General features: G+C 41.1%; 3 protein-coding genes across 7 annotated transcripts in view; 1 reads left to right on the plus strand and 2 right to left on the minus strand.

The window, feature by feature from the left end:
* ncoa2 (nuclear receptor coactivator 2) overlaps window positions 1-4,607 on the minus strand; it is a 59,337-nt gene extending 54,730 nt beyond the window's left edge. For 2 of the 5 annotated variants that reach the window (XM_056433772.1, XM_056433768.1), the window contains exon 1: window positions 4,296-4,392. The gene's annotated coding sequence lies outside the window, so the exon portion shown is untranslated. Of the gene's footprint in view, window positions 1-3,729; window positions 3,857-4,295; window positions 4,393-4,546 lie in introns of those variants that run through there. The other 3 variants (XM_056433770.1, XM_056433771.1, XM_056433769.1) reach the window with 3 other exon arrangements.
* Window positions 4,608-6,412: 1,805 nt separating this feature from the next.
* On the minus strand, window positions 6,413-13,509 carry tram1 (translocation associated membrane protein 1). Its single transcript, XM_056434473.1, has 11 exons — window positions 13,234-13,509; window positions 11,703-11,766; window positions 10,186-10,304; window positions 9,992-10,108; window positions 9,845-9,903; window positions 9,591-9,675; window positions 9,344-9,414; window positions 9,100-9,204; window positions 8,847-8,990; window positions 8,135-8,286; window positions 6,413-7,966 (listed from the first exon to the last, which is right to left on the minus strand). The coding sequence occupies exons 1-11, from the start codon at window positions 13,354-13,356 to the stop codon at window positions 7,896-7,898; spliced, it is 1,110 nt and encodes a 369-aa protein (XP_056290448.1). The 5' UTR covers window positions 13,357-13,509; the 3' UTR covers window positions 6,413-7,895.
* A 1,259-nt stretch (window positions 13,510-14,768) lies between these two features.
* On the plus strand, window positions 14,769-18,272 carry xkr9 (XK, Kell blood group complex subunit-related family, member 9). The gene is given in 5 exon segments (XM_056434157.1): window positions 14,769-14,901; window positions 15,579-15,715; window positions 15,718-16,049; window positions 16,316-16,530; window positions 16,605-18,272. Coding segments are annotated over 4 exon segments (1,305 nt in total). The 5' UTR covers window positions 14,769-14,901; window positions 15,579-15,589; the 3' UTR covers window positions 17,237-18,272.
* Window positions 18,273-19,420: the final 1,148 nt, after the last annotated feature.

Raw genomic sequence — 19,420 nt, forward strand, 5'->3', positions numbered from 1 at the left:
CATCTGACACGGCCATTAAAAAGGAGCCCAGGAGCACACACACACATTAAAGAGCATGAGACAGAGGGGTATGGTGCTGTTCAGAAGCTGGGCGCGCTCAGCGGCAGAGACACGGATGTCATTTTCCAGCCTGGTTCAAATGAGTGAATTTAATGTTGTTCGCTACCAGAAGTGTGTGGAAACGAGGGGAACTGCACGAGTAAAACGTGCAATTTTTAAAAAGGGTTTCATGTCAAACTGAAACAGACGTGTCCTTAGGATTAGTTAGGTGTCATACTAAGGGTGGCACGAACATCAACAATTCTCCAACATAGTGCTTCTTGGATTGAGATTCAACTTCTCAATACATATTTTAATACAAATAACGAGGCCCAGTAAGTGCGTTAATCATGATTATACACAGTGCAATACCCAGAGATTGTACTATACTGTACTATACCATAAAAATACAAATTGGAGCCTACAACCAGAAAACATGACGTTAGCAACTAGCTGATGTTTAGAATGGTTGCCGACTAATTTTCTATTGAAGGACGAATCAATAAACTGACGAAACATTCCAGCAGTATATATATATTTATACATATTAGGGTTGCACGGTAGTATATAACGATACTAAAAAGGTACCGCGGTACCCGCACGTTCAAAATTATACGGGTTTGCATATTTTTAGTATCGATACTTCATGAAAATGACTGCTCCCTGATGGCTGTCCTGCTGCCCAGCGCGTTGACGGCATCATGACGTTTTCATCTTGCTGTAGGCTAAGACTAATATTAATGCCATTTGTTAAGTGTTGAAAAAGCTTGGCAAGAACAAGCTGGTATAAAAGGAAACCATACAGATATTTTGTTTTATTACTATTATAGATAAATATACCAGTAACGTATTGTATCGAATTCTAGGATCGTAAGTATCGGGTAGCGTGATATTTATGGCAGGTATCGAAGTTCTAATTTTGGCCCACACACACAAACAAACGCGCGCACACGCACACCTTGGAAAGTTTTTCATTCTTCTAAATCTGCTAATGATTCCAGTGGGGAAAAGCTTAATGCTTTAATAACAACGGGACATAATTAACTGGGGCCCGTGTGTGATTTAGGATTCCATCCCAATGTTTGTGTGATGTAGTTTATTGATACACAAAATCTGCATTTCAATTGAATTTACTGACCAAATTCTATAGAGTACCTCAGATATAACTCATGATGGCATTATGATAACGCTGGGTAGCTAGATGAGATGACTGGTTTTGCACACAAACTCTAAGTGTCAATCAGTATTAACTAAAAGTTTGATTCTTACTAGTCTCTTAAATTGAAAAATATATATAGAAATGCATGTTCAGGGAGAACCTTCGATATAAACATGTTTCCCATGAAAGCCACCAAAAGGGCTCAGTGACTATACAACTCAATTTGTGTTCAAGTCTATTGGGCTATACAAAGGCTAAAGAGTTCATTCAATAACTTTTAATTTGTTTAAATGTTAGTCTAGCCTATCATGTATGCTTCAAAGATCAAATTGATTGTTTAGTGTAAAGATTGTCCCATAGCACCACATATGAAAGGTCTGCTTACATGACAATCCATGTCTGACATAAATACAAAAACCTGATTAAACTGTACATTAGTGGGTCTGTAATACAAAAAAATAATATGAGCGGACTATCATATTAGGCCAACGGTGACAGTCAACAACCCAAGAATTGGCAGCGCGTGCTACAGAACAAGGGTCACATGATTACAGTATCACTTAGGTGACGCAACAAAGCAAGCCTATCACAGGGCAAAAGTCAGTGATTACAAGATGGGAGGGGTGTCTCCAATTGCAATAGAAAACACTTTGCTTTGTTGTATGGACTCGTGAACACACGTTGAATAACCAAAAAGAGCCATACAAAAATACAGCAAGATGGGTTTGTGTGACAGAAATTACAGGGCTGAGTGAGTGGAGCTCAGCCCGGTGGAAAACAACTAGCGAGCACGAGAACAAGACATTAAATGTAGAGATTCTTCCAAACCATGTGAAACACTGGGCATTACCTGCTCACACCTGTTGCTATAGCTGTATTATACAAAGGGTTATGGCAGAGAATTATTTCTCAGAAACACACATTACACAAACTGTGCCAAGTCAGTGTGAAAAACCTCCAGTCGGTTATCGTTGTATAAACATCCACATACTTTCATTCACGCTTGCACGAATTCCTGAATCATCATCATCCAAACAGTCGTTCTATTGTACCGTTTAGTCAAAATGACAGTTTTTTTTCCCATGAACCACCCATGGGCAACAGCCCTGTTATATGAATCTTAACAGAGCCTAGTGTACTTAGACCGACGATAAGGCGAACAACAAAAGCAATACGACTACATACACTGGACATGCATACTGATGGAATGCATGCTTGCATCTGTGCATGGCTGCATTCTTTGCAAAAAACGTTGTCGCAGACGCCATATGCATGCACCGTAACCTCATCCAACACTGAAAATTAAAACCTGCTCAGCTGTGGGAATTTTTTTACTTATTGTCTTATACTGTCAAGACAATGACAAACTGTTCAGCCAATGTATATACCGAAAAAAAGAATGGGTAAGAGTGAATTATCTTTTTACTGAAACCTAAAGAGTCCCGACATTACTCCAGTACGACTTCACACCAGCCCTGAAGTTGCAGCCAAAAACAACCTAAGAACATTCACCACTTGACGTATTCTATTGCTTTTTAGTCATCTGATTTTCTTTTTCTTTGTATGAATTAAGTTGAATTGCATAACATATATCTTATCCTTCGACTGTACTGTGCATCTGACTGCACTATTTTTTACTTTGTTGTACTATTTTTAACTGTTGGTTTCACGATATGTTTTTTATGTTTTTGTATGTATTGTATTTTGTCCTTTCTGTGGACCCCAGGAAGATTAGCGGTCGCTAAGGCGTCAGCTAATGGGGATCCAATAAATAAACAATAAACAATAAACAACATGTCATATTAAAGCTCACATCAGGGATGTGACACCAGTGCTGCTGTGCACCATCAGGTGGGCAGAGTGACGCAACAGAAACTGCTCAACTGGTTCCACAAGATGCGTTCCTCCAGCGTTGCGAGAGGAGCGTTGACAATCACTGACATGGCACAAGCTGTCTGCCTGTTTAGTCCTGGATCAGTCAAGCACGAGAGCCCATAAAAGGAGTGCACGGGCACTCTCGACAGGGGCACAACAAAGCAACACACAAGTCAAAACTCTCGGCGGCGTCCCCCCACACCACACACACACTACATGGGTTAATTTTTCCAGAGAGCACCTTCCGTATCTAATTAAAAGTCCTGCCTCCGTGAATATCTCCGCAGTGATGCCCGCGTGAGTGTCACGCAATGTGCGTTGCCAGCAGCTTGCGTTTAACGCCTAATTAGAAGTCGTATGACGTGTTTGGAACGCAACGCCACAACAAACAGGAGCGCACCGTTCTCGACACTGTGGGGGTTTGTCGAGCACACCCACCAACTTTTGTGAATAGTTTTCGTCAAAAATGTTTTAAAGCCAACCATTACCGGTTTAAAAAAAAGTGACAACGCTTGGCTGCTCCACAGCCTGGCAGTGGAGCACCTCGACGATGCGTAGTAACGTCAGCCAAACACAAGAGAAACATTAGTTCAGCAAAAAAATAATTAGAATGGTCCCCGCACCTTGAACAAATGCAGGAATTTCCCCCAACTTACCTAACGTAGCAAGTATCACCGTGGCATGGTTAATACCACACCAAACGAGGTTAGCAGCCCGCTCAAACCCACGCGGGTCAGAACCGTCCTGAACCCGCTCGCGTTCAATTCAACGACGTTGAAGCAGCCAGACTAGCCTGCGGCTCAGCATCTAGCGTGCTAACTACGTCCCTGCCGTACTGGCGAACTTCGTCCGGTGTTGTGAACACGGTCACCCGCTCACGCAGCACAAAAAAAGCACAACACAAAAACAACGACATATGAAAGTGTTGTGCACGCTACATTTTTTTATTTTACACCAAATGTGTACTGCGGAGTCACCGCGAAATAAAAAAAAACGGCTGACAAACATTTGTAATAAGTCGCTTGTCTGGTCGAGTTTGCTGCAGAAAACACTATTGACACAGGCAGCGGGCTTAGCCAGGGAGCTAACGCTCTGCTAAAAAGCTAACGCCGAAGCGAGAGCCGTGCCAGACCTCGCACTGGATCCTTTTTTTTTTTCTTTTCACGCCGAAAACACCGCGTCCCGTCGCGGCAAACGAGCGCCGACACGTGCGGTTACTTACGATTTAACACTTTCAGCTGCGTCCTCGTTGTTAAATTCCGTTTATCAGACGCCGCTCTGACCTTCGCGGTAGTGAAACAACATTTCTGCTGGCTAACTGTGCCGCCATGTTACTCCTGCTGTGCAAACCAATGCTGAGTGTTTATCTGGCTGGTAGCTGCTATCCTCCCCCACACCAAACCACATCACGGGGCTCCAGCAGTATCAACTCAGCGCCGCCGGATTCGTACGCAACCCCAACGCTGATTTTACCTGTTAAAGGATGACACGATTCTTGATATGTTGATAGAAGGACATTAATTTGCTGACATTTAATCTGACAATGCAACACTGACAGTTACTCAAAGCCCCCACAGTGTCACGACTGTCAGTAGCTAATGTTTAAATCGATGTGTTTTAAGAGGTGGGGAGACTAGGACCCCCCCCCCCCCATCCCAACTCAAATGTGCCAATATAGTGAAAAGGGGTGTATGTGTTACAATACATATACACTAGTGTAAATACTGTTTAACAACATGTTTAAGATGTATATCTATGACAAATGAAAGGGATTGTAAATGGAAGACAGTTGAAGTTTACCTTGACAACATCTGTAAAAGTTGCATTTTCTATAAATCTAGTTCATTTAAAGATAGATACATTGTAACTAAACAGTAACTAGACGGTGATCCGAAATAAATGTGCAGACTCGTTTTTTTTCAACAAACATTGTGTAATTATGTTAGCTATTTTACTAAATGAACACAACACATTGCAATGCAAACGACACGCTAACATGTCAAGCTTTAGAAATATTACAAATAAGCGTGTCCTAGTTCAGATACCTTGATTTACTGTGTGGTCAACTATCCATAGATTAAACAGGCAAGGAGGCGTTTTCTCGCAATGCAAACGTGTGCAACAGCGCCACCAAGTGGCGGATAGGCCAAACATCAACAGGGTCGTTTCTTCGTGATATGAACAGTAGACAGACTACAGAAACTCCATGTCCCTTTTACATGTAACCACACACCAGCATTTGTGTAGGTTTTTATCGCAGGAGCTGTTTGTGTTTTTTACCTATGAGGAGGGTTTGTTCAGAACAGAGCTCTGGATGAAATACATATTTGTGTGCACAGTATTGTATGAGATGGCTTTGGAACACCATTCACACATACAGGTTCAGTTATACAATCTATCTACACTGTGACTGACAAGATAACTGAAATAAAATATGAGAAGCCAAGAAATTACAAATATTTCAGAGTTCCTTAAGATATCTCCAAGTTTTCAGTTCGGGAACCAATGCCATATACTAGATATAATTACTACACCTCCCCTGTTATTTTGATTTCATTCCTTGGAGTCTGTTTCTATTGGCCAACACTGAAATGTGAAGAGGAAATGCTATTATCCATTCCATTTATGATGGTCTTGGAAGAGGGAACCCTCCTCGTTGCTTCTTGGGACATTTCTTACAATTTTAATTTATAATATTTGTCATTATTAAAATGTAAGGTCTGAGTATTATATGGTGTATGGATGGAAAAGCCCCATTGATGCTAATCTGGGTTTCATGAATGAACTCATTGCTGCCCACAACCCCCTAAAAAGGGAGTTGTTGTGTCATGCGTTTTAGCCGCAGTCATGCAAAATAATATGTTTCACATCAAATTAAATAGCACAACATGAGTTACAATAATTAGTAAGCCGTTTTCAAATGCTCCAAACACAACTCACACAATACTAAAATATAAATATACAACACAAAGTAATAAAACATTAATAACTTTTATAAAAAAAGTTTAATGCTGTATTTCCATGTATTCAACCCCAGTAGTAATATAACAGTGATATATATATATATATAGTCTGGTACATGAGATACATCAAATGGCACAGATGGTGCCCAATGTGCCCATTTTGGAGACCTTGCCTAAACTCTCTTTCCTAACAAGGCTCATATTTGGTTCTGCTTCACTATTTTAAAGTCAAACTTTGCAGAGATGCTGTTCATATGTTGTGCTATTCAGAGAAACCTTTCAACTGCATCATTCTAAAGAGATAACCAAAATAACAAGTGTTTCTTACAAGTCAAACCTGAATTGATGTTTGCCATTTTCATAAAAAGAAAAATAACTCTGACAATCGTTTATTATAATAAACATTGTATTCCTTTGCAAGATAGATAAACAATCAGGACAAGCTGAGAAAACCAAATATACTTCTGATATGCTGCTGGAGACAACCATGACTTACTGTGTACCTAAAATCAGTGAATGAGTTTATTCTTCCAAATAAACATGTGTGTTGCGTTTGATTCTTACAATACAGTTGACTGCCTTCCATGTATTTTGTAAATTCATTTCATGGCATGTAAGTGAAAGGCATATATCAACAGTCAATCAGGCTCATTTGGCACATGTTTGTAGGGGGGGGGGGGGGGAAGAGCCAACAAAATGTTTTTCTCACACTCAGTCGAGGCTTTAACAACAAATCATTATTGTGGATATTTTAACTTTAAGCAATAATATGCAGGGATAAACAAATACAATTAACCCACTCCACTTAAACAGCAAATGATTATGGACCATATAAGACAGTGAGTCAATCAAACTAACTAAAAGGATATTTTGCCTGATTTTACAACGTGTTCTCATGACGCAAAACTAAAACAGTGTTCAATTACTGACAGTGTTATAGGCAGACTGGCAATAGAGTGTGCATCATTTAATGGCAAGGGATATGTTCTTTTGTGACTAAAAGCTGCTCTGAACTAAGATAATTAAATGCTACATCAGGTTACTACGTCTTTAGTGGCAGTTTTGCACTATACTTAACTGTGAATCTACATTTAGTAGGACAGGGAGAAGGCTCCTGTTTTCCTGGATTGCTTTTATGCACACTTCCCCATTCTATTCCAAGCATGGCTATTGAAAATCCTCTACTTTGCTTTCCATCTTAAGATGTCTGTTGACCAGTGAAAACATTGTAACAGTGTCCTGCTGTGTGAGTCTGAACAGTCTGTGGTGTGAACCCAGAGATTATAACAGGATTGTATTCAGCCTTCACTGATGGAAAAAATAAGATTAGAAAATTCTCACTTATTTTTTTTTTTTTACAAATATCCCTCCAAAGAAGGACAGAAGTCAGTGGAAAAGAAGAGGAGCTGCTAGCACATAAATACTAGAAAAAAAGGGAAATAAATGAAAAGCTGGAATATACATCGTTTTGGAAAAAAGCATGACATGACCTGACTTGGGAGAAACATTGAACACTGAAGGCATTATTCCTGAATTTTTACACACCTTATACAAAACAATCTGTATCAATAGGCACTTCTTAAATACGGTATTTTTTTCATAGTTTGGGACTTAGTCATGTTTTTATTCAAAGTGGCACAGCAGAGCGCTGATTCTTAAATCAAGGCGTGCTGGACGACTGCCTACAAGCTAAGCTAAATGCATTCTGGCTCTTGAAGTCCAGCTAGGAGGTCAGTCCTTTCTGGGCGAAGAAGATGCAAATTGTGGGCGAGGCGCTGGAGTGACTGTTGGTCGGATACAGCCCCGAAAGCACAGGCTGAGATGGTTCTTTGGGAAGGACGCGATAGAGGGGAATGTATTTATGATGACTTCTCCTTTCTTGCTTTTGGTGAGTCGCCTGCATGAGCGTTCACGCCATTCACTCCATTGGCTAAAAAGCAAAAAGGGCACACCCACATTAGTTCCATTAATTAGTTATGTTAAGTGCATGTGTAAACATTATGTGTATACTAACAAGAAATGCATATTGTGTAATGTCCGGTGCTTGCAGAAGAACACATTTACAACCGTGTGACTGTGCCCCATGCTGTGTGCTCACCTTTGTCTTTCTTTGATTTGCTCTTGGACGGAGCTTGTTTCTTTTTCAAAGTCTGGGCTTGGGCATGCTCTCTCCACCGGCGCAGCTGGAAGTTGATAAATTTCCACATCATGAAGGCCTGAGTGATGCAGATGGTAGCCAGGACGGTTATCCTAAAAAAGGTTGAGAAGGAAGCAGTGTGACACACGTTGGTTGATACTGCGAAAATCAGATGCAAATTTTGACCGCTCTCAATTCCTTGTAAAAAATATTGCTCCAATCTCAGATACTCTGTAACACAAGAAGCAGTCCATTATGTAGGGGTAATGTTCAGTGACATACTCCTTGATTTCCTACAATCCCGATAACTAATTTCATTCTAATTCATCGAAGCTGGTGTTGGTGAAATACTCTTCCTCTTCTACAATGAAGCCCTTCCTGTACGATTGTAAAACCTCAGGCTTACACGATGAGTGTAGAAATAAGCTTTTGTTTCTTTACTCCAAATGATCAACCAGATGTTGACAGATTTAACCCATGAATTAGAACATATTAAGAGAATGGACAAAAATGTTGCATCACAGGTACTTAAGATTTTTTTATTTGTGGCTTGATGAATGTTGAATTTAAAAAAGCAAATTGGGTGTAGATTTTTAGATCAGAATTCATCCAGTTGGCAGTCAAAAAAATATTTTTGAGGATAAAAGTCCTGTTTCTCTTCTCAGACACTTACCGAACAAAAATGACATTAAAGTTCCCTGCAGCCAAATCAAAGCCTTGATTCTCAGATGTGGCGAGGCCAAAGCCCACGGTGAGGACGGACAAGGACAGGGTGAGCAGCCGCCCGAGCACAAACAAGACGGCCCATATGGTGAAACTGGAAGACAAGAGGAGGACTTATCACCACCAGTAATTACTAACTGGTCAAACTTCCACAGGCTACCACGTAATGGTGAGCGCACACCATTCGGAACATGACAACTTACCCAGCTTGTCTGCTCTCGTTGCTGAAGTAGATCAGTCGAGAAACGTGGAAGAGAAGCTCGACAAAGTAGTGCAACACCAGCAGGACCAGACCCAGACGGTTGAGACTGAAATACACATGATTCCCCTTTATTAGAACTGATAGGAACAAAATGGAGGGGGGGGGGGGAGGCATTATAACTTTCTCCTGAAGGAATGCCACATGTTCAACACAATCACTTATTTCAAAGTATTCAAAGTTCTTACTTCAGAATGTAGGCGCCTGCAATGTGGACCAGATACAGGAAGATGTACACAAGTTGGCGTGGAATATCCTCCTAAACAATAAATACAAAGGATGAGAGGCCGAGAGCGGTAAATATTGACTCTGCACGTGGAATCAAGCAAGGGGAGTACGATTCTTTGAAACAATGCAACATAACCAAGGAAGTCACACAGGAAGTAGTCTGAGGGTCCAAACAGACCCTGCAGTACGTCATGAAGTCTCACAAACCTTTTTAGTCTTTTGGAAATACAGTTCTGGCAGAGCGTGTAACCAGTAGGCCAGCTGACAAACAAAGAAGAACTTCAACTGGAATCTAAGGGACAATGAGAGTTACAAAATTAAAGGTTTTTTATAATTCAGAACCATACTTGAAGCGCTTATAAAATAACGAATGAAGTAACACAACAGCATTTTTCTAGTCTATTTAAACCAAAGAAAAAACTAAAAAGGATCTGTAAAATACATCAATATTACAAACGTACGGCATCAATGTATGGGGATAACCCTCCCACAGGCTGACTGGATTGGACAGGAGGTTTTCCTAAAAAAACAAAAAGGGGCATTTACATTAATCATAGGGGTAAACCATATCGAACCAAGAACAGCGACAGCTTAGCTACTGTACATACAGAAAGCAGGAGGCTTGCGCCCCAGCCGAAGGAGAACAAGTAGAACGTGCTGAGCTGGCCCGACTCATTGAACTTGCTGTGCTTGGTTTTGGAGAAGTGCTTCTTCCTGTTGATTTTCTGAAAAGATAAACAATTAAAAAAAATTCAAAATGCAGAACTAAAAATGTAAGTCTGTGTAATCAAGTCTCACTTACATCCAGCACATACTCCTGGATAATGGCATGCATGATGATGGCCACCAGCATGTAGAAGAAGGTGGTGGCCAAGTCCTTGATGCCATGGTGGAAGTGGTTCACGGTTGTCTCCTCTAGTTCTGCAGAAGCACGCAGAGAAAGGAAGACAGTTATCACAATGAACATGATCAAATATTAAATAAAAACCTTTATCTGGCAATAGGCCACATTCAAATATACATTAGATTGGAGGTGGCAGTACTGGTGTTAGAGGAAAATCAAACGGCATCAGCTGATGTTCTTCTTCTTACCGCCACTTTTTATATTTTTTATTGGTGGGTGCCATTTTTCAAATTCTTGGACATGTGCCAGTCTTTTTCACACAGCCCTTTTTTTTAGGGGCTGCTAGTAATAAACAATAAGCCACGGACCACCAGTTTATGATCAAGTGAGATTTATTAAATCAACACACCTGGTTAAAAGCAGATTTAAAAGGGTTAAAGACATTTTCGTGCATCTTTTTTTCTAAAAAGAATATTAGAAACATATTAGAAAGTTGGTGCGTGAGGCCCAATGTGTTGACTAACATACAACATGTCAGATGAACCGTATTCCAACTCAACATGAACTGTTGAGCCATTTTAATTAAATGTAATCAAGTGATTCCCATGTTTAATAACCTTAATTCCTTCGATGAGGCGTGAGTCACGGCTGTGCAGTATTCCACCACTTTGACATTAACCGTCACAGCACAATAACACAACATATTAACATACGAACATAACATGGAAACCATCTATACAGCCTGCGGCCTGCAATCTGTGAAACACTGCATATAATGTGATGAGTTGTAGCACAGAGATAGACGACATGCGGATTCCCTACAAACAGTTTGAGCAAGCCGAGGCGGAGCTCATGGTTTATGCAACCACGTAATGAAATCAGTCCAATCATTTGTTAACGTCAGCACTGACAACAACACAAAATAATTAAACACAGTGGCGTAACTGAATGTTTCTCGACGGAGCAATTTAGGTGCTGCCAGTTATTTGTCTAATTAGATAAAAGCTGTAAATAAGTTACAGAGCGAGCTATGAACTCAGATAAGAACTGAAACACCAGCTGGCAGCCTGCAAACCTCCAGCCTGGACCACAGAGCATGAATACGTTCTGCGGTTGACCATTCCTTCAACAGTATCTGGAAGTTGGCAACGAAATTGTTAACCTTGAAATGAGCAGGACTTGAATGGAGAGGCCTATTTTACACCTTAGCCCAATTCACCCCGCACAACCTAGCCACAAGAGAACTTAGAGAATCAGGCAGACTAAATTTAGCTGCAAAAAGGGAAAAAAGGAGCTCTCAAATGGGTTTGTGTAAAGCTGCGTGATAACCACTCTAGAATCTAAATGAGAGGCTGCCATCAGGACAACTGAGAAAATACTGCATCGTATGTTGAAGACAAGTCATGCAGTATCAATTGTAACACATAAACTGCTCCCCTCCTTATCTCAAGGTCTCAATTCAACCCATAACTTACCATTTGTTGTAATGGTGACATTGTACTGGACAGTTATGAATAACACTGCAAACTTTGAAGTGACCTGTAGATGGAAGAAGAACAAAAGATTAGTAGTGCAGGCCTGTACACGTGCACACATACATTTGTTCTGTGAAATGACAAAAGGGTGCGTTTACACACCGAAACTTGGAGCGTTGCATTTATACATATAGGTTTCCCTGCAGGACCAATAAAGGAGTGACTGTAACTGTGACTCAGAGGAATATTGAAGTTTAAGTGACACGTTGGTTTTAATGTCTCATAAAAGATACATTTTGGCAACATGCAGTGTGCAATACTGTTGTGATATCAGCAACAGGGTGGATAAAGCTCTACCAACTACTTCTGCATATTATATACATATTTGAACGTAAATAATCCCTTTTTTATATATAGGTAATGTGTCTGATGTGTGATGGGAAACTAGAAATGATCCAACTAAGTATTGTTGCCAATACCGAGCAACAAATAGAAATCAAGTTAGCCAAATAATAACGTTACAACCGGAAGTTGCTTTGTCTTCCTTCACAACAAAAGAACAAATGGGCGACACATTAAAATAAAACACAAGGGAGAAGCAGTCCCTGTTTAATTAAAGTGGCATAAACAGAAATAGTGTTGAAAACATTCACGCTGCTATTACGATATAATGCCCACGTTGCAAAAGCTGTTGGCGGAAAAAGGGGATTTTACTTTGTAGAACAAAAACCGGAAGTAGTCGAAAGTCCCGCAGACTCGACATTAATGGCGCCGCTTTCTACTGAGGATGAAACATGGACCATCACTTTGAGCAAAAAGTCGACCAGCGTGCAGCTGCGTGTCGGTGTGACCGGGGTCCCGGGCCGTCGGTCCGACAGCATCGAGTCACACTCGAAACGCAGTTCCGCCTCCAAAACTTTCAGCTCTCGGTGCGAGCGGGTTTCTGTGTTGACAGCCCTCTCCAGTCGTTGTGTGATTGCCACGTAACACGTCTACGCATAAAGCAACAGAGTCGGGAGCGTTGTGCGATCAGTGCAGCCCCCGATGCAACGTTGCAAGTCTCCAACAAGCAGATACGTTTCCATAAACAGAATGGAAGATGCAACTATAAAACACACATGAACAACTTTGGGTGTTTTTTCGTCTGATCAAACGTCGGGCCTGCAGACGAGCGATTTGAAAGATCGATTTCAACATGGAAAGCAGCCAGATGGAGAGTGGAATATAATGCCCACGTCACTTTAATAAAGACACAACACAACCCGCATTATATATTTATGCAAACATGGCCCGAATAAAACAAATCGCTCGCGGGTACAACGCAAAACCGAGGCCACCCGTGCAGAGAAAACTTTCGATCACGAGAGGAAGTAGTTTAAAGAATAGATCAGACAGCCATGTCACTTTCCAGGAGGACAGATGGGAAGCACTCGGCATCTCGGATCGCAGTGGTCCGTCCACTCTGCCCGTGGAGAGCATCTCCCGGCGTGACCCACGACCCAAACCCATTCAACATGTGGACGGGACTTACCTCAAACATGAGCCCGAGGAGGAACACCATAGCCAGGCAGGAAACAATATCTGCATGGTTCTGGATGACAAACTCATGGCTCAGCATTGGCGGATTCTTGTTGGTCTTCTTTCGGATCGCCATGTCGACAGTCTTCGGCACCACCTTTGCTTTACGCGGCGCAGATGTAGTCGTTTTTTATTGTTTGTTATTATTATTATTATTATTAGTAGTAGTAGTAGTAGTAACCTCCAGTACGAGGACGCTCAAAGCTCCCTCTTGCTTCCTCTACGCGAAGGGCCAGGCAGCAATTGAATGGCGTGTCACTCTTCTGCGAGTGGGAGGGCCGAGCCGCTGAGTCGGACCAACGAGATGCTTTTACGCACAGGAGAGAAACAGCTGGGGCTCTCGATCGCTCCCTAGAGGTTTGGAGTATAAGAGAATATCGGATTATAGACCCAGTGCCTGTATAGATGTATTTTGTCTAACTTATGTCTGACAAGATATTTTTGTTGTATTGAGTCCCTGCTCGAAGTGGTAGTGGATCCATTATTATTGAATGGACATATTTGCTTTCTTGCCAAGAGTTACGGGAGAACATTGATAACACTGTAATAATTGGACTTGTATCAATCTTTCAGCAAGAAAGCAAATATGTCCCAACAATGATGATGTATATTATATCAGATGTATTCCTTCCATCAAAATACTACAAATTGTTGTAGATGTTACACTTTAGGGGCTTTGCTGACGGGTACTGTAATACGACAGGACACTGACATGTCATATAAAGAGTGGGTAAGGGAGGGGGGGGGGGGGGGCGTTCAGTACGGATCTAGAGATCAGTTTGTTCTGGGGCCCCCTGGTGGTTGATCATGCCCTGACACGCGTTACCTAACTTCGCACGTTGTTAAATGTATTCCAAACAAAACATAAGACAGCTTACTGATACGTGAAGTAAGACATTATGACATGATGAAGATCATCGTATTGAAATCTAGCCCTAAAGTAAGACTAATATGGGATAATGGCGAAAGATAATGTGGCTTAACAACAGCACAAGTAGAAAAAGAGCAATAAAGTCAGTCTACTGACTGAGTCAGTTATATGTTCGCCACCGTGAGCTACTGGTCATAAATAAGTATTTCAAGTGTACATTGTCTTACTCTGTGTTTTGAAAATACAAAGTGCATTACAGTGTTCCATACTTTGGATAAAGATTGTCCCGCACGTATGTGCTTACGTTACAGGAAAACTACTGTGCAAAGTGTTCACAGCAATCCAAAGACAAACCTGTCTTTCAAAATGAAGCTACATTTCTGGGTTTACCTTGGCATGTCATCACTGCTGGCTGCAATTCGAGCCATCGAAATATGTCTTCATGTCTAAAGGAGAACAGACATGGGACAAATAAATTGAAGCAGGAAGTATTACCCAGTCATACGCACACACACACGCGCGCACACACACACACGCACACATATGCACGCATACACTAACACGCTTACATGCGCCACAAGATCTATTACGTAATTGTTGCTGTTTATATTGGTCCACAGGGTTGTCAGTCACTGAGGTGGAGCTTGTCTTGACTCAGACGTTTCAAGGAAAGAGAAAGAGAACGACTTCATGTAGAAGTTGTGGCCACTGCTCCTGTACGCAGCTGTGTTCCATGGAAACACGATACCGGTAAGCTGAATTGGTGACATGCACTAATTGTGTGTGAATTAAGGCAGAATGTGATCAATTTGGGATTTGTATATGAGCTCAGAATAATGTGTCAAGAATCTTTATGAAAATACAAGATATTAAGTCAACTTTGGCTTTATTTTATTAAGAGTGAAGATAATATGAATGTCATTTTTGATATTGTGCTATCTTAAATACGTTATCACCTTTCATTAAACAGTTTAATCTTATATTGAGGCTCAAAGATGTAAAGACTTGACAGAAGTCCCAAATTAATCTATTCTGTTAATGAGAAAATGTGTTTTAAAATGCCTTTCAGGTTTAAAAAATAAATAAAAATACAGTACATGTTATTATTCTTGCTGATATCATCGTGGATTATGTCCCTATCATATTTGTGAGTATGTCATTTTGCACGACCCAGGAATAACATGTTTATGAGGAGTTCAAAGGGCAGGAAACGGTGACACAGCAGCAGACTGCTGTCACGTTGCATTTCACCACTGTCATAAGATATGACCACTGTCATAAGATATCCCCACTTTCATAAGATATCACCACTGTCATAAGATTTGACCACTGTCATAAGAGTTGTGGTAAATCTGCACAAGATTTCAGATGCGCGTGACAAGCACTCTGTGTTTTCCGTTTTTCATCACGTCCTAATGCTTTTACAGATTGACCAAAAATGGCACCTGACCTGCTGGGGTCCGTTACCAAACTGTCCACAGCTGCTTCTCTTCAGAACCTTCAAAGCAGAGCTGAGCGAAGCACATGTCTACCTTCATCCCAGAGCAAAGCGGTTGGTCGAATCTCCCAACTGACGACAAGATGCTTCCATCAGACATCCTCTACACTAAACTGCGATGGTTATTTACCATTGCTGGACTGTTCTTGTATGTGGGGGACATTCTGACGGATATCCGACTGGCAGTGAAATATTTTCAAGAGAGTCATTTTGTGTGGACTGGCCTGACTCTCATGTTTGTTCTGGCGGGGCTGCTAGTGACTCAGGTCTTCAGCCACACCTGGTACAGGGACGACATGACCGATGTTCTGATGAACGCTGAGGGGAAACCCCCCATATCGGGCTTGTCCAAAGGTGGACTTGTTTTCCTGCACCTTTTTGGAATGGGCATCTTCACCAGGTATGACTTTTATAAGAGTTCAGAATTGTATTATTATTATTATTACATAAGCTGCTCCTGTGGAATGCATGTTGTATCTCAAAATCGGTGGAATGCAAAAGCGCACAATGTCTATGGGCAAACTGGAATAACCACATATCAGCTGCAGCAGTGCATTGTAGAATGTGAATTATCGTCTGCGCAGCAGCAAAAGAGGAAAATACTGGCAAATGCATGTTGGCAATAAGGTGTCTGACTTGCCGTTGCGTTTGACCCCCTGTTTCTAGGTATTATCACCTTCTGAGAAAGAGCTTCAAAGTGGTTTGGAAATCGACACATCCCTATACAGTGGATGAGAGGAGAGACGTGCACCACAAATTGTTTTGCATGGCTACAGATCTGAGCATGCTCAAACTGTTTGAGACTTTCCTGGAGAGTGTCCCCCAACTCCTTCTGCAGCTCTACATAGTGCTGGGCCACGGGGATTGCACAGTCTTGCAGTGTAAGTAGAGGCAGACAGTGACATCTTTTGGGAACGTAGCGCGTCATCATAAATCATCTGTCCATTTCTTTCAGATCTCTCTATGGCGTTCTCCTTCTTTAACATTGCCTGGTCCCTGGTTGATTATCGCCGCTGCCTGCGCAAATCCCTCCCCCACATCGGGGAGATGCCCTCTGGCCTCCCCACAGCAATCTACCTCCTCTACAAGCTCTGCACCATCACCAGCCATATCCTCAGCTACACCCTGCTCCTCACACTGAGTCCCTACAGCGCAGTAGCCCTGACCGTCCTCTGGCTGCTGGGGACGACCTGGACACATGCGCTTCAGACCAACTTCTGCTCATCCGAAAGGCTTGAGTTTCTGTACCGAGCCGTCATCGGGGTCATCCTCACGTTCAGCTTTTTCAATGTCAAAGGACAGGACACCAAGGTCGCCATGATCATCTACTACTTGTTCTATATATTGGTAAACATTACGTCTCCTTTACTGTTGGCTTTGTTGAAGCCAGAGTTGAGCACAACCACATTCTTTCTGACAGTCACTGGTTTAATCTCTGGAGGATCAGTGCTGGGGCTGGTGTGCCTCGTGCTGTACTACCACTTCCTGCATCCCATGGAGAAGAGGCGAGAGGCAGACGAGGTGGACGGCCCGGGAAAGGAAACACAGGCCACAAGGAGAATAAAACACTTTTTACAGCCTGGATAATCTATTTGTGGTTATGGCAGTGCAGAGAAAAATATTGCTGTGAATCTGAAACAACTGAACAATTCTATGAAGAAAAGAAGAGCCTGTACAGAGAGACGTCATCTTGATGTTGTGTTTGCATTCATCGGTGCACTCAAAAAACCGATTCAAGCCCTTCTTAGAGGTGACACATTTAAATATTGTTTGATACATTTAAATAAATCAATTACAAAACGAAGATATTTATATTGAATGGGTGTAACACAAAATGTATGAATACTTTCATTTATTAGATTTATTTAGGTTACACTCACAAAAACGATTCAAGCCCTTCTTCGAGGTGACACATTTAAATATTGTTTGATACATTTAAATAAATCAATTACAAAAATAGATGTTTATATTTAATGGGTGTAACACAAAATGTATGAATACTTTAATTTATTCGATTTATTTAGGTTAGATGGTGTGCATATCAACTCAAAATAAATGTGTTTCATTGAGAACTACCCTTTGCGCATGTGCCTTCTGAAAATCAGTTGTTTACATGAGGTGAAGACACTTTCATGGCTGTACGGTGGTGTAGTGGCTAGCACCGTTGCCTCAAAGCCAGAGGGCCGTAGGTTCAATTCCCAGTTGGGGCCTTTCCTTCTGTGTGGAGTTTTCATATTTTGTTAGTTAGTTAGTTTATATTTTGAGTTGGACAAACATAAATTAATTTAATTTAATGAATATCGTTATTTTATTTTAGATGTATTTGATACAAATGAGTTGGACTAACTTAATTACATTGTATTGCACTGATGTGCTAAATTTGAGTTGGAGTTGCATATAATTATTGGATGGAAAACCTGCCAACAATTTAATTGAGTTCATCCAATGAGTCATTTCTTTGAGTGTAACAGTTATCTTACCATCCTCTGAGGAAAGTTTGAATAAAGTATGTATAGAAATTACATTTTATTTATTGTTGTTGTAGCAAACTTGTCAATGAATTACATATTTATTCTCATTAAAAAAATATATATTTGTACTAAACCTGATGGACTGCATTGTCTCCTTGAATATTATATGACCACTATCATTGCAACCAAGACTGTTAATAATGCATCGCAATAAAATCTAGATATTATGTTACAATACTTACAAGCTGTTTTCAATTTTTTTTTCTATAACAGTTGAGTATATTTATTATAATCTCACCTCAGCTGCCGCGCCTCACCAGGATTATGTGTTCAGCCTGTAACACACATAGTAAACACCAGGGGGCACTGTTGTCTAAATTGACTTTTCTTGGGGAGGTCCTAAATTGCTGGACCAAAAAACGTCACACTTTCAGTCATGAAACATGCAACAGTATTTCATGATTTTTCTAATCACATTCATGTCTTCTCCTTTAATATTTAAAGTGGCCCGTCGGCTGTGATGTCACAATACCTGAGTGCTTTTATTGTTCATCTTTAGAATCTAAACAGTAATTATGATTCTTCTTTAATTATTCAGTCCTTTGTTTGAAGAGTGCCTTCCATGTTTGTTCTTTTCCTGCCTCTTTTCACCCACTTCACCAGTGTGTCTCCTCAGCATAGTGATGATCAAAATGATCCAACACCAATACAACACAAATTGTTAGAAACTCAAAAATGGCAACTAAAAAGGCCCTCTCCTCAGAAATGATGAACACAGAAGTTGTGAATGAGCTAACTAGCAATAACAACAACCCAGTGCTAATTCTTTTTGGACTACCAGCAAAAGTGTGAGTCGAGCTGGATAGCTGAGGACGCCGTTTCTTCGTGGCCGTGGCCGGGGGCGGGCCCCATGTGAGCTCACCTGGGAGGAACGCTAGCAGACCGCAGGGTCCAGAGAGCACCATGCTCGCTGGCTTTCTAAATAAACGCAGCCCCCCCCCCCTTCCTTTAATTCAGCCAAACTCTGAGCTTTTTGACTTGTTTATTCCAAGGGGCCACTTTAACTTTCATCTGTCAGTTGTGCTCTGTCAGACACACTCCATAAAATGACAAATTTAAGTGAAGAACTTGTGTTGGGGAGGAAATGAATCACTACCACACACAGAACTCAGTTTTACTGTGGAGCTACGGACTCGAACTCTTGGACTCTTATTTATGAAAGGTGTAACCAGCTTTAAAGTAAATGAAATAAGTGAATAGAATCTCGATCTTGCGTATACCTTTGGAACCAAAGGGAGGA

Source organism: Pseudoliparis swirei, chromosome 16 (genome assembly GCF_029220125.1).
Source record: "Pseudoliparis swirei isolate HS2019 ecotype Mariana Trench chromosome 16, NWPU_hadal_v1, whole genome shotgun sequence".
Classification (NCBI taxonomy): Eukaryota; Metazoa; Chordata; class Actinopteri; order Perciformes; family Liparidae; genus Pseudoliparis; species Pseudoliparis swirei.